Source organism: Pelobates fuscus, chromosome 6, assembly GCF_036172605.1.
Source record: "Pelobates fuscus isolate aPelFus1 chromosome 6, aPelFus1.pri, whole genome shotgun sequence".
In the NCBI taxonomy this organism is placed as follows: Eukaryota; Metazoa; Chordata; class Amphibia; order Anura; family Pelobatidae; genus Pelobates; species Pelobates fuscus.
The window spans coordinates 127,677,203-127,693,152 of record NC_086322.1 but is presented as its reverse complement, the minus strand read 5'-3'; the positions used below and the strand labels follow the sequence as shown (position 1 = coordinate 127,693,152).

The 15,950-nt window shown below is 37.8% G+C and overlaps 1 protein-coding gene across 3 annotated transcripts in view; it reads left to right on the top strand.

Annotated features, from left to right (window-relative positions):
* Positions 1-12,861, top strand: part of GLRB (glycine receptor beta) — a 71,786-nt gene extending 58,925 nt beyond the window's left edge. Inside the window, exons 7-10 of one of the 3 annotated variants that reach the window (XR_010091254.1) lie at positions 4,357-4,497; positions 6,617-6,769; positions 7,699-7,834; positions 9,869-9,947. Coding sequence is in view for 1 of the 3 variants with exons in the window: in XM_063458239.1 (XP_063314309.1) it covers positions 4,357-4,497; positions 6,617-6,769; positions 9,869-10,158; positions 11,829-12,125 (881 nt within the window). In the remaining 2 variants the exon portion in view is untranslated. Of the gene's footprint in view, positions 1-4,356; positions 4,498-6,616; positions 6,770-7,698; positions 7,859-9,868; positions 10,159-11,828 lie in introns of those variants that run through there. The other 2 variants (XR_010091253.1, XM_063458239.1) reach the window with 2 other exon arrangements.
* The last annotated feature ends 3,089 nt before the right edge of the window (positions 12,862-15,950 follow it).

Genomic DNA, 15,950 nt, shown 5'->3' with positions numbered 1-15,950 from the left:
CAGAATTAATGATCTCAGACAATCTTAATGCTTTGGCGTAGGAACTCATAAGATCTCAGCCAAGAGAAGGGCCAGGGACTGAGCAAAATGCTATCCTGGCCAACAAGCATCTCCTCATATAGATCCATTGAATTAATGCATCTCTATGGGGAAAGTTCAACATCTCCATGCAGAGCGTGGAGATGCTAAATGTCAGTGCTGCACACTGTACAGCAAGCATGTCAAACTCGCGGGCCGTGAGCAATAAAGAAAAGTAAGTGTGTGTGTGTCTGTCAGTGTGTGTCCTGTCAGTGTGTGTGTGTCAGTGTGTGTGTCAGTGTGTGTGTGTGTGTATGTATGTATGTGTGTGTCTGTCTGTGAGTGTGTGTGTGTCCGTGAGTGAGTGTGTGTGTGTGTCTGTCAGTATGTGTGTCTGTCAGTGTGTGTGTTTGTGTGTCTGTCAATGTGTCTGTCAGTGTGTGCCTGTCTGTCAGTGAATCTGTGTGTGTGTGTCTGTCAGAGAGTATGTGTCTGTCAGTGAGTATGTGTGTGTCTGTCAGTGAGTGCGGTGTGTGTGTGTCAGAGGGAGGATCAGACTTGGCACCGGGTGGTAGAGGGGGGTGCTGTGGTTTAGTAGAGGGGGAGACTGGTATTTAGTAGAGGGGGTGCTGTGGTTTAGTAGAGGGGGATGCTGTTTTAATTTTTTTTATACTGTACTTTTTAAAATAAACCTACATTTCTATTAAAATTTAAAGTATTTTTTTTTTTTTTGCTGCCCATATAAACTTAAACCTTGTTTATGTGGCCCATGCCAGACTTTGAGTTTGACATGCTTGCTGTACAGCACTGACCCAGGAAGCACCTCTAGTGGTCATCTAAATGACTGCCATTGAAGGTGTCCCTAGGCTGTAATTTAAAAGACATTTTCTCTGAAAAGGCAGTGTTTACATGAAAATGCCTGCACGGACACACTATACTCACCAAAACAACTATAATAAGCTGTAGTTGTTCTGGTGACTATAGTGTTTCTTTAATATACATTTAGAAGAAAGTTTAGCATTACAGTAAAGTTTAACACAAATTAAATGTGATTTTCAATGTTTTATTCAATGGTGTAGATTTTAGAGACATTAATATTCTGTTTAAATAGATTATTGAGTATTTTAGTAATATGTTGCAGTTTATAATGTACCATATACTCTACAGTTCTTATTGCCCATACCTTCACATGCCTTTCTGTTTCACGTAATAAACATGGTCAAGACATGTATAGGTGAGCAATGACATGTACTTATATTCTATACAGATGATAATATTAACAACATTTAATTAATTTTTGATTGTCGGTTTTTCTAATTAAAAATAAGTGTTATCTTAACTTAAAAGCCATTGTGTGAATCACTTGGGTTGGACTGTTAAAGAATTGTCAGGCTTATTTATGTAGATTACCCAAGCTGTTTCCCCTTTCCTACTTCTCCAGCTGGTGTGAAAGCTGAATGACAATTGTCCATTGTAATATGTCCTGAATATGCAGCCCCATTTCTCAGTCTCCTTGGGTACCATGTCATCAGGGCCGGTGCAAAGATGATTTTGGCTCCCCCCGCAAAAACAAAAAAAGCATTTTCACCTGTGAACCTCTTAACCCACTTTTTGTTTCTTATCCCCTTTTTTAAATGTCTTACCCCCTTTAGTGTATCTTATGCCCTATTATTCCCCATTGTGTCTCTTACACCTCCCTTGTGTATCTCTTACAACCCCCCTTTGTGTGTCTTACCCCCCCCCCCACCGCCCTTTGTGTGTCTCCTTCTCTCCCAGCCCCTTTGTGTCTTTTTCACCCCCAGACCCTTTGTATGTTCACCCCCAGGCCCTTCTATGTGTCGCTTTCATCCCCAGCTCCTCTGTGCATCTTTCTCACCCCCAGGCCCATCTGTGTGTCTTTCTACCCCCTCATGTCCCTCTGTGTGTCTTTCTCCCCACTTAGGCCCCTCTGTGTGACACTCTCCCCTTTCCTCTATGTCCATTAGTGGTCCTCTCCCCTTCCTGTCCATTAGTGATCCTTTTCCCTGTCCCTTCGTGTTTCTCTACCCTCCCTTCCCTGTCCCTTAATGTTCCTCTCCCCTTCCATCCCTGTCCCTTAGTGTTCCTCTCCCCTCCCTTCACTGTCCCTTAGTGTTCCTCCCCCCCCCTTATCTGTCTCTCAGTGCCTCCTCCTTAGTGTTCTTCTCCCCTTTAATGTTCTTTTTCCCTTCCCTCCCCTGTCCCTTAGTGTTCCTCTTTCCTCCATGTCCCTTAGGGTTCCTCTCCCCTCCCTTCTCTGTCCATTAGTGTTATTATCCCCTCCCTCCCCTGTCCATTAGTGTTACTCTCCCCCCTTACCTGTCTCTTAGTGCCCCCCCCCATTCCCCTTAATGTTCCTCCCACCACCACTCCCCTAAGTGTTCCTCTCCCCTCTTTTTTAGCAGTCCCCCCATACCCCAGTGGTCCTTTTCCCTTCCATCTCCTGTACCTTAGTGCCCCCTCTAATGTTCCTATCTTCCCCCCTAGTGTTCCTCTTTCCACCCTCTCTTTTAGTGTTTGCCCCCCCTCCCCTGCCCCATACTGTTTCTCCCTTGTCTCATAGTGTTCTTCCCCCCCGTCCCATAGTGTTACCTTTCCCCAAAAAATTGCACATATGCAGATACACATACAGACACACATGCGGATACACAAACACACATATAGACACGCTTAATGACAAACATTCAGATACACAGAATTATATGCATACAGATTTAAACAGTGACAAACATACATATACATAGGGGCACACACTGACACACATACAGGCACAGATATACATACATACAAATGGGCAGACAAACAGATACACATACAGAAACACACACACATACACATGTAGACACACATATAGAGACATTTACACACATGCAGACACACACACACACACATGGACACACAGATATACAAATACAGACATTCACAAATACACACACACACATACAGACACAGAAATACAGACATTCACACACACACACACACGCAGGTACAGATACAGGCATACAGGCATTCACACACACACACACACATACACATACAGACACACATATATACAGATACAGACATTCACACACAGACATACACATGCAGACACACACAAAGACACACACATACAGACACACAGACACACATACAAACTCACACAAACAGTAAAAAATGTTGGTGACTTCCCTGGGGTCCAGTATCTGCCTTCTGCTGATGGGAGTCAGAGCTCCCACTCTGACTCCTTCCTCTCCTTTCCCTGTGTTCTCCCCCTGCGTTGCTCTGTCACTTCCTCCCAACGGGTGCTCTGACATCATCAATGGGGACCGGTCGCGCTCTTAAAGTCCCATAGCGCTGACCGGGCCCCAGGAAATCCATTGCCGTAGTGTGGCCCCAAGAGAATAGGCCACACGATGGGTCCCTGGAGTGACAGGCCAGGTTGCAGATGCGACTGCGATAGTTCCGCCACTGTCCCTCTTATAAACTGTTTTGAACATATTAAACCTTTGAATGTTGTGTTATTTTTGATAAAATGGTAATTGTGCTATTCAATTTTCAAAAAGAGTTTATGTTTTCAACATAAAGCTATATCTGCTGTTGCAATCTAATTAAATTCTTACACTTTAGTCAACTATTGAGGGTTAGATGTAAAATAGTAATTGGAATACCACATGTCCTAAGACACACAATATTTTGAAACATGGAAACATCTGATGCCAACATCTGAGCAAAGACATGACTAATGCCTATGGCTGCACTTTCTGATGACTTCATTTAATTTAAATGTTTAATGTTCTCAGTGATATTTCAGTTGTATGTTCATTTAGCTGTTGCTTACTTTTTCTGATTGTCACATTTTTTTGGCTGTGTTTTCTCTGTGGCTCTGACAGAAAGCTCTCAAAAATACATTTGTAAAATATAACTCAGAGGGATTAAATGCAAAGAGCAATTGTACAAAAAGTTCTAATATTAGAGTAATTGACATGCAGACAGATAAAACATCCTTTCTAAGTCTTCCACTTTTAGAACTTTGCCCCAGAATTGCTCCTTATATATTATTTCATTGTTATTCATGAGGAGAACTGTTTTAAGCATTCAGATATTACTTATTTTATGGTGCTGTGAAATAAATGTTTTTAATTTAAGATAGAATGATCTTTTTCTGTTACTGGTTTAACTAAAAAGTCAAAGAAACCATAACTAATCCCAGTGTATTTAAAATGATTGACATTCATATTATATGTTACTTGACATTTTGAGAACAGAAGATGGTGGGTGTGATAAATCAATGTATCCAGTAGACTGATTTTTTTCTTAAATTTCTTATTTGCCATAAAGTTGGGTATACAACAGATGATTTACGGTTCATATGGCAATCAGGAGATCCTGTTCAAATGGAAAAAATAGCATTGCCTCAGTTTGATATTAAAACAGAAGATATTGAATATGGCAACTGCACAAAGTACTACAAAGGGACAGGTGAGTACAAGTTTTAATTAGACTTTGAAAGCATTGTTATAATATTATTACTATTAGACTTTTATTATATTATTATTGAGTATATCTAAACTATTTCCCTCAACTACTTAAATGTTGCAATAAAAATATAAAATAAGGAACATTAGTATCATACATAAACAGTCAGATTTTTTTGTTTACATTGCCACGTTATACATCAAACAACTTTACATAAAAGGAAACCAGTAGAAAAGGGGAATATAGGGCAAACTCCTTGTACATTCCATATTTGGAAATTGTCAACACCTAACAATTTTATTTAAAACTAACAAACAAATACTTTCAAACAAATATACAAACCAAAATTAAGCAAGAGCAATTTTGAAAGGTATGTAAAAAATGTTTAGAAACTTACTATAAACTTGGTCAGTTTGCATTGTTAGGCACACCTCTTAACCAGGGGAGTTTCATCAGCCTCCCCCTCTCCCTCTTGCCCACCAACTAATCCACCCATCCTAATTTCACATGCACTAGCCATGCATGAGGAACTATGTGCACACTCATGACTTTTGCAAGCAAAAGACCAAAGTATTAGGATAGCACATAATAATAATGGGAAATTGTCTGAAAAGAAGTGTAACAAGTGATTGTGTGTATGTTATATATTATATTTATATAATATGAGAATTCTGAGAATGGGCAAAAGCTTAGAGAAGCTCAGTAGCTTTATTATCTAATTTTATTAGTGAATCTGGAAGCATTAAAGGTATTTTTCTTGACTTGTGCACACATAAGCAAACACCTTTACACTAGTTTCAGTTAGCTATTCAATCAAATGCTCGCCTGCAAGGATTCATGAACACAGGTGAATGCATGCATTCATAGCATGAACTGCTGTATAGAGCATTTCGTCCTTTAAATTATTTAAAAGACAAAATGCTGCTAGTAATGGTCTTAATATGATTTGTGAAGTTGATATGAGGCATTGTTTGCACCGTTGATTTATCTGACACTATATATTTATATAGTCAGCAGAAGGACATACATTTTTGCTCCTGTGCACCCAAATCCCCTTGGAATGTGCCACACAGACAAAATGCCTTGATAGCTGTTTATATTCACATTTATGTCACAGATCCTCATGTCCTTTCCTAGCCGCATCCCTCCTTGTGTCCCACTATGGTTATTGCTAGTGCACATGAAACTGGGATGGGTGAATTCGTGGGTGGGTAAGAGGCAGGTGGAAGCTGAACAAACTCTCTAGCTCAAAAGGTGTGTCAGAGAAACCAAACTGCCAAAGTTTATAGTAAGTTTAGAAACCTGTATTATATACTTTTCACATTTTCAAATTTTCCTTGCTTTTTTAACCCCTTAAGGACACATGACATGTGTGACATGTCATGATTCCCTTTTATTCCAGAAGTTTGGTCCTTAAGGGGTTAAGTTTGTATATTTGTATAAAAGTGTTCACTTGCTGGTTTAAAAGAACGTCAGATGCATGTACGTTTAAGGCCAAAATGATAAGACCTGATCTGGAAAAATTATCTAAGTCAGCTATGCTAGCATTTCTCACTTTTATGAATAACCCTGCAATTGTTTTCTGTGTACATGATTTTAAAATAAAAGTAAAATCAGGCTGCTTTGTTATAGGACCTTTGTGGTTCGGTGATCAGAGGTACAAGTGTAATATATATATATAAAAGAAGTGTTTCACTATTCCCTTTAACCCTCTAGCCAAATATAGACTATTTGTAAATATGTATCCTAGTGTTTTACTCTTAATTTGTTTTTCCTCGCTATTATAACCTAGCGCAGCCATCATTAGTCCTTTCTTTAGTTTCAATTATATGTTGTAAACACAAAGTAAAAGTTGTTAAAAAACAAACAAACAGACTTTTAGTTCATTGACTTCACTAGGCTTATTTTAGTCTTCATCAGACCGGGACATCTATAGTGATAATTGCGTTCTATTGGTCGTGGTATGGTATTGGTATGTTTTTGTAGTTTTACTATCATGTATGTTTATATCACTGTGTTAAATATTGTAGTTTGTTTTGTTTATGTGTTTATTTATAATGAGAATATTTTCTTTCAAAATGCTTTCCAATGCTGACTATGACATTTGTCCTTTCTGCTAAAGGTTATTACACGTGTGTGGAAGTGATCTTCACATTAAGGAGACAGGTTGGATTCTACATGATGGGTGTATATGCTCCCACGTTGCTTATTGTTGTCCTTTCTTGGCTCTCCTTTTGGATTAATCCTGATGCAAGTGCAGCCAGAGTTCCACTGGGTAATCTATATTTAAAATTGGTATATTAGTACCCTTGTTTTCTTGGAGCATTTGATTCTATAAATGTACTGTACTGTATTTACTCTTGTTGCTATCTTCAAATGAACAATAAACAGGTGTCAGATGTGACAAGCATGTACTAGGTGTGCTGTCACTTGTTAAATAAATTATAAATGTCAGGCGGTATAATTCGACATTTTTAGTCGAGAACTTCTGTTGGGCAGACCACCTCCTTAAAAGCTCCATTAATATCAGGTCATATATTAAAAGGATGCCTTCAATTTATAAATGAGCTGCAAATCTTGTCTCTGTTTTTTTTTTTCCTTTTAATATTAGTGGTACCCGTTAAAAGATTGAATATGCCTCTGTGTTGTCATAATTATCATTTGTCCACAAACACACAACGTTCATTCATAAACATTCTTCTTCAAAAAGCTAAAACAAAGTCACAGAAGATTCCTTTCATCATCATGTGAAAATACCACAACATTCATGGGTCTTACTATAACATTAACATCTGAGATACAATTTTAATGTTATTAATTAGCACAAAAATGGCACAGTAACTGTGCTTTTTATTCCAGACAACACCCAAATATTAACTAATTATTACTCATTTTTTTAGAAATAGCCAGTGCTCTTCATCTTTTAGACTTGGGCTTTTATTACTGAATATTGCCCTTAATATTATATTTTTGCTTTTATTGCAGGGCAGAAGTAAAATGTTGTCTTTTTCTTTTCATGTAGCTCGACGCAGTATTTTATAACTTTACATGTGTACTCCTATGTTTCTTTGAGCCTTTTTATATTATTTGTTTCCCATTTTTCTTCATTGATTAACAGACGTCAAAGGATAATGAATCAGAATGCAGAGTGTAGGGTTTGCTCTTCTCTAATTCGTGTGTGTTGCCATCATTTTTCATTCTCAGATGGATTATGTGATCTCATTCGCAATGTAAAACATTCCCATCTGTATGTTTGACATAAATCTGGATCATCTTCATACCAGAAAAATGCATCATCATCAGTTGGCTGATTCATGTCCACACATCAATGATTAAGAAGGTCTCTGACAGGTGACCATGAAGTGTAAGATTCATGTTATCACTCCTCTGCCACTGTCCATGACAATTATTTATCATCTGATGGGATGAAATGCATGCAAATTCTGAATATTATGCAACTGAACAATCCTGATTGTGTCAATTTAAAAATAGAATATTTGGGTTTAGTAATTCTCCAGTTATGATTAAGACTTAAACCTTTTATAGCTATTTTTTTCAATAAATAAATATTGCAGGACTTGTTTCGATAATAAACAGGCTCTGTAATCCGTTAAAATCAGGGGATTTATCATTTAGACTGACCTCTCAATTTAAGATTAACATATGCAAATATTATGTGACCTAGTAGAAGTAAATTTTCATAACCTTAAATTATGTTACCTTTCCTTTGTTCGCTGTTCCATTTGCTTTGTTTGTTTGTTAGCCTGTACAGTTATTTAAATAGTTACTCAGTTATTTTTAGCACACTGATGATTAGTATCCCTGCAAGAGCTCAACAAAAGTATGCTAGGAACCACTAAATGTCACAAATATTGTCAGTAACAATGTGAGTAAAATGATTTGGTATTTTAATTGGCCTTTTATTGGTAACATTGTTCATTTTTCTAAAACAGTAAAAATTGATTAGAAAAAAAAATTCTCCATTTATAAGAAATGTGTGAGAGGAATATGTCTAAGTGTTAGGTCTAGTTCATCTGTAAATATTGTTGTTAATCCTCTACCAATTTAACCCATTTAGGATGGAGGCAATCCAAGTTCTGATCAAAACAAAAACCTAGAATTTGTGATGTTTTGTGTTTGTTCCACCATAATTTAATTATTTTTTTCAAGTGCACCAATACATATTATATATTTAAAACTAGCACAACAAGAGAACATAGTCTTAAATTAGAGGGCCAAAGGTTTAAAAATAATATCAGGAATTATTACTTTACTGAGAGGGTAGTGGATGCATTGAATAGCCTTCCAGTTTAAGTGATAGAGGTTAACACAGTGAAGGAGTTTAAGCATGCGTGGGGTAGGCATAAGGCTATCCTAGATATAAGATTAGGCCAGGGACTCAAGGCTGCCATCAGAAATTTTGGGGCCCCTGACACAGCTCAAGGTCTGGGCCCCCCTGGTGCCTTTCCCTGAGTCCACCAAAAGAGCCGCCCCCAAGTCCACCTACCCGGGCTGCCCCCGAGTCCACCTACAGGAACGCCCCCCGAGTCTGCCCACAGGGCCCCCAGTACTGATTGTAGTGTGTGTATAGTGGATGTAGAATGTGTTTAGTGGATGCAGAGTGCGTGTGTTAAGTGGATGGAGTGTGTGTGTAATGGGTGCAGTGTGTGTAGTGGATGCAGATTGTACATTTGTGTAATGTATGAGGTGTATACTAGATGCAGAGTTTGTGTTTGTGTTGTGGATGTAGTGTGTGTGTATAGTGAATGCAGAGTGTGTGTTTTTTTACTGGGTGTAGTGTTTGTGTGTATTAGATGCAGTGTGTGTAGTGGATGTAGTGACTGTAGAGTGTGTGTTTGTGTAGTGTGTGTAGTGACTGCAGAATACAGGTAGCGGGGGGCCCACAGTGCACATATATATAGCGTTAATAGCTATATATATATGTGCACATTGGTAATGTGGGACGCGGGACGCGCTGAGCAGTCCAGGCCCTCCAGGACTACCGGGCCCATGACAACCATCATGGTTGTCATGCCCTGATAGCGGCTCTGCAGGGACTAATGAAAGTATTTAGAAAATCGGGCAGACTAGAAAGGCCAAACAGTTCTTATCTGCTGTCACTTTCTATGTTTTTATGTTGACATAATGGGTTGTATGCGATTTTCAATGCTTTAGTAAATGGTGTAAATTCAATAGAAGTGACAGTTCCCCTCGGACTGCGTAAATTTGCTTTGTATGTAGCATTAATACTTTTATTTTATTAACACAAAAAGTTATATATGAAACTAAGTCAAGTAAGTAACCTGATTAGATTGGTGTATTCAAGGTGTAATGACTTTTCATTAAAGTAAAAATGTAATTGTTTTGTGCTCAGGTATCTTTTCAGTTCTCAGCTTGGCATCTGAATGTACCACTCTGGCACAGGAGCTTCCCAAGGTGTCCTATGTGAAAGCCATTGATGTTTGGCTGATCACCTGTCTTTTGTTTGGGTTTGCTTCACTCGTTGAATATGCTGTAGTCCAAGTACTTTTAAACAGCCCAAAGAGAATTGAAGCAGAGAAAGCCAAAATTGCTAAGGCTGAACAACAAGATGGAAAAGGAGCCAATGCAAAAAAGAACACAGTCAATGGAACTGGTACCCCTGTCCACATAAGCACCTTACAAGTATGTACCAAACATACTTTCATTTTTATTCACTCCAACCTCGTTGTTAGACTTTGAATGTGAAATTAACAGTATTTAAACAAAAATATTTACATCAGCATTTATATTAACCAGTGATAGTCTTTACAATTCTCTGGAGACCAAAATAGAATATACAAGAACACGTATGGCAAGGAGCAAAAACTCAAGTTCCTTGCCCCCATTATAGTCTATGCTCAGGTCATAAGCAAAATGTAGCTCAATTGTGCCTTAACAATTGTGGATTTGAGCCATGCATGGGTACTATATTAAGGACTAGCTAACTTTTTTTACCTTTTCAGTATTCTGTTCTGGTCCGTGAAGACATGTGGTCAATGACAAACATTAACACAGAAATAATTGGTTTATTTCTCATTCATGCCACCTGCCTCTGAACAGTACCTGCTGAAGTATGTGAGCAGCCATCGGAATACAAATCTAATGATAGATGGACCCCACTTCTTCTAAGAGAGGACTCTTAACGGGACCCCACTTCTTCTAAGAGGGGACTATTAACGGGACACTCTGGACCGCTAAAGCACTTTAGCTTTCTGAAATGCTTTATGTGTGAAGAGTGTGTCCTCTTTCATTTAAAAAAAAAGTGCAGATTTCAATAGAAATTGACAATTTTATAAACCATGTAACACCCCGTGTTTTATTTATAAAACAAAGGTCCTATATCTTCATGGTTATTTAGTTCTGTGGAAGTAAACCCAAGCAATTGCCCAGAGCACCTGTCTTGCAAAGACTTCTCATTGAGCTGTATTAGGAAGTGGACAGCCACAGTATGTCTGGGCAAGGTTAGAATGTGAAGGCTTGCAAATGCAGCAGACTAGATCTGTAGCTTTTGCAGACTCCAATTAAAAAAAAAATGCAACATTAAAGACACATTTTTTTACATTGGGGTTATATCTACTAAATAGTGTTTTTTTTTAATTTGGGCAGTGGAGTGTCCCTTTAACAAAAAGGGTTAATAAGGTCTTCCTATTTTCACTGTTATTAAATATTCTGTTTTAGTAGTCAGTTTATGTTAAGTCTCTTGTTCGTCACATAATTCCTTGAGGGCGAGGTCCTGCAAAATTAACGTGATCTTTCAAAGAATTAAGCATTAGGCCCTATGGAACATGGATAATGAGAAAATGTGTATATGAATGGAAATGAAAGTAGGACCAGCTTATGTAAGCTGAAAAGCAGTTGCAAAGAGATTGTGTCACTCACTGCTGATGTTTTTTGCTACATGCAAAAACAGAGTATATTTTAGTATTCTAATCTTCTTCAGATTGTGCCTATTAATAAGCATTTCATAGAATGTGGGCTGACAGAACCATCTATGGCAGAGTTGTCGTGTGTTCTGATATTACTGTTAATTATGTCAATTATTTAAAATGTTCTTGACTTAATTTAGTTAATTATTCAAGCAATATGAATAATTATGGGAGCACTGTTTGTGAATTGCTTTAACCAGATTATTGAAAATGTGCATTTAAAGATGTACTCAAAAACGTGTTTCAGTACATTTGCCAGTACTTATGGAATATGTAAATATGTACAGTATACTTGGTTTAGGGTTCTTTTTTTTTCCTAGTTTTGAATTTGACTATTTTAGCTTTCAATTTCTCAGTCAGTAATTGTGCATTATTTAAATTTTCCAGGTGGGCGAAAATAGATGCAAAAAGGTTTGTACGTCAAAGTCTGACCTGAGATCCAACGATTTTAGTATTGTGGGGAGCTTACCAAGAGATTTTGAATTGTCCAACTACGACTGTTATGGAAAGCCAATTGAAGTCAACAATGGACTGGGCAAATCTCAAGTAAAGAATAATAAAAAACCACCGCCGGCCAAACCAGTCATTCCTTCTGAAGCAAAGCGAATTGATCTGTATTCAAGGGCACTCTTCCCATTCTGCTTTTTGTTCTTTAATGTTATATATTGGCTGGTGTATTTATGATGACACTGTCTCTGTTTGAGTAAAAGTAAGCTCACATTACTATCACACTCTTTTAGGCCAACCTGTGATCTTGTCTACATTTGCAAAGCAGTCTCCTTCATTGTAGATGCCATGCAATTGTATTGAAAACATGGCTTTTTTTAAAAAAAAGGAAGCATGACACTGCAATGTCTTTGCTTAAAATGATGTGTAAATATATATACATATGTAAGGTATACTTTCAGCTATAAATAAGGTAATGAACAATGCTTACATAAAAAAAATTATATTATTTCAAAGAGAAACGTTATATGCAATGCTTCCAAAAAGGCAACCTCATGCACGTTGAGTGTAATTAATTCATAGTTCATTTTATGTAGTATTTCAAGGTTTATCATTATTTTCAAAATAAAATATATTAAATAAGTTTGGATAGATTTGAATCCAGAAAAAAAAAAACAACATAAACTTGTACAGTTCTTCATAATGTAAAAAATGACATTCAGAATTAAGATTAAAAGGTAAGTGTGTGTAAGATAAACGATCAGAGAATATTTTTTTGTAAAATAATCTATGTAAGAAATTGCTCTGTATCCTTTGCGTAAGCTAAAGTTAATGTGTAAAAAAAAATCCAAAAGAAACGCTTATTAAAAGTAAAATTTGTCAACTGATGAGTACAAAGAAAATAAAATTGTGTAATAATTGGAAGGCAAACAATATGCTGTCAGTGAACTAACATATTTACTAGCAGCAGCAGGAGCCCTTAAAAAATATTTAATTTACCTCAATAAATAATTAAATTATAAAAAATATATATATTTTAAGCTGGTACATCTTTTTTTTTTAATTCTTTCATTTCTATAAAATAAAAACACATCTTAGATATGGCTGGTTGAAGACCACATTTAACAATAATTTATCAGCAACCGTGTTATATATTACTTTAAATATATGATGGCATAACTTTAAAAAAGCACAACTAACTACCTCAAATCAAAGAACATTCTGATAAATTATTTTGGAGGAATCTACTTTATGTGAAGCCAGAAAATTAAAAATAGCAAGACATTATTACAAAATCGTGGGATTTTCTTTTCACTCTTTCTTATATATATATATATATATTGCAGTTAATTTCTATGAATTATTTAAACATTTACTTTTATTATACATTTTAAAAGGTAGAAAGTGCTGATTTTAAGATGTGTCTGATAGGACAGGATATTTCTTCTATTCCTATAAAAGTTGAATACAGATTTTGCATGAAGAATTTGATTTAGATCCAGGCAGAGTTTTCCATGTTTTGCTATATCCGTGAAAAATATGACCCCAATTTCTCATACATTCATTATATTTCTCAGTTGAACAGGTTGGATTAAGCACAGATGCCTCCTTGCACTTTTCTTAGTAACAGTGAAACTTACACAATTAGTGTAAAAATCCCACATAGAGCTCAGAGCTGTTGTAAAATTGTAGATTATGCTAGCGCAGTGTACCTATAATCTTAATTTTATTAAGGACAGGAGGCGAGTATTTTGCATAATCTTTCTTTACTAAAACTCCAGCAGCACAGGTTTAACAATAAAGTTTAGTGAAAAAAACATTGCCATAGGGTATAAAAGGCCCTTCCTCTTGCATCATTTCCTCTTTCTTTGCTGCGAGATAATCATAAACATATCCTGCTATTACAATAAATAATGATAACGACGAAGAATCAGACTGTAAATGATCCAAATCCCGACTGGAGGATTGTCGTAGAGTGCGAAGACGATCCCATGTATTGATCCATGAAGAAGAATCAAACTGAAAAGAAACAAAAGACGTGAAAGGGATTTGGAAATGAACTGTTTGTCCTCATTATTATTATTATTAGCATAATCAATATTACCGTTTATAAAACGCCAGTTTATTCCGTAGTACTTTACGTAAAAGGAATTTATCAGATGAGACAAGAATATTTTAACCGAAATAGGTAGCTATGATGGAGACATTAATATAGTCAAATTGTATGTATTAGGAAATCATAACAGATAGCAGTCGTAATTTCAAGATGTGATATGAAATAAACCACGTAATAAAGAGATAACCACACCCCCTGAATTCAAATCTTTTATTGAAGTACAACCCAAGGAATGGTAATTAGGGAGGTAAAAAGCAGGGTGGGAAAATACTCGCCTCCTGTCCTTAATAAAATTAAGATTATAGGTACACTGCGCTAGCATAATCTACAATTTTATAACAGGACAGGAGGCTTCATATTTTGCATTTTTAACGCTATGGAACAACACAGGATGTGTGAAGAGTCCGAGGAAGTAGAACACCCTGAAATTCTCTTCTCGTAACCCGGCCAATGAACATCGGTGAAGGAAGATGCGTCGTGGATGTCTAAGACGCATCCATGACCCGAATGACTGATAACCAATCGATCACCGCAACCATATGAGCAATGGTCAATGTGCCCACTCGGTAAGGTGGTGGCCATAACTGGTGTGAAAGGTATAGTATACAAAGGGAGAGAGAGAGGCTGTCTCGATTGTGAGATTCCTCGAGGGTTAGTTGGAGTGAGTATCCAAATCCATAGGACAAACCCGTAGGAATAGCGAGAACCATGACTAAGACCCATAACCGAGTGTATTCCGATACTGGTTCTGGAGCGTATGGCGCCTCGCAGAATACGAAAAGTCCTGTCGTGGAACATGAGCCGCCAAAGTCTCCGATGGTATCTTGTGGGTTGTCCGTAAAAGGGAGACAGTGGAAGGGCAGTGGATAGCCCAGAATGGAGTCAATAGGATCGGGAGCCCCTTCGATTCTGCTGTAGTGGCGAGGTGCGTGTCACCCAGATCTCCGTCATGCGATGGTGACCAAGGAGTCCCGTTGTCAGTTGTTGATACGAAACAGGTAATCTTCTGAGGGAACCCTAGTCGTAGGGTAACCTTGCGTGTAATTTAGAAATGGTAAATGTCCTCCGATATTATTAGAGTCCGATACCAGACTCCGTCCAGGTGTTTTGTGTAGTCGGTTGCCGCGATATTGTCCAAATGTAGGAGAATACAACTATCGGATCTGTCCCAGGCTAGCTGTAGGTTGTCGGTAATCTCGACGCCGGCCGTCTCTTCTCCAGATCATGGTTCTCTGGTAGGGGTATGTGCAGTGAGCCTTCCAGCCCTAGAGACTGATTGTCGATTACGTGTGTAGTAAGTAACGTCTTGTAGTCTAGATAGGTGAGGTAGTGGATTCCCTTGTGGCAAAGGGCGCCATGACCGGTTATAAAGGATTCTTGGGTACCATGGGTCGTACCTTAATGATAGACATGTGAATTGATTTGTTTGGTCCCGTCGATGAAAAAACAAAATGGACAAATGGGTCCCTGGTGTGACTATCCTGGACGGGTATGTGTCCGTCCAATCCTAATGATTGAACCCACCTAGGTGTGGGGAAGCTGTAGGATGGTGCCAGAATGGTAGTCTCCCGACTACTGTGAGCATAAAATTATCCCTGAGTTAATCAGTGACGTCTGGAGCGAATGCCCAGCGCTTCTTGGAAATAAGTAAGTTTCCTCATATGTGAGATTTGTGGTCCTCCAGTACCCATAGAGGGGTGGTACTGGAAGATGTGGACTTCGACCCCCAATGGTCGACCAGGTATCCAGATTAAGCATTAGTTCATTGAGCTAAGTTACCCTACTGGGTCGTTCAGCCCAGGAGTATAGAGGAATCCTGTGTCCTATCCTTCGGCCATCCGGAGTATTCTAGCCTCCCTACTCGAGTAGAGGTAGCTTCCTTATTTCATAATAAGGTAGACCGCTGCCCATGGTTACACCATGAGAGCGTTGAAACCGGAGAAATG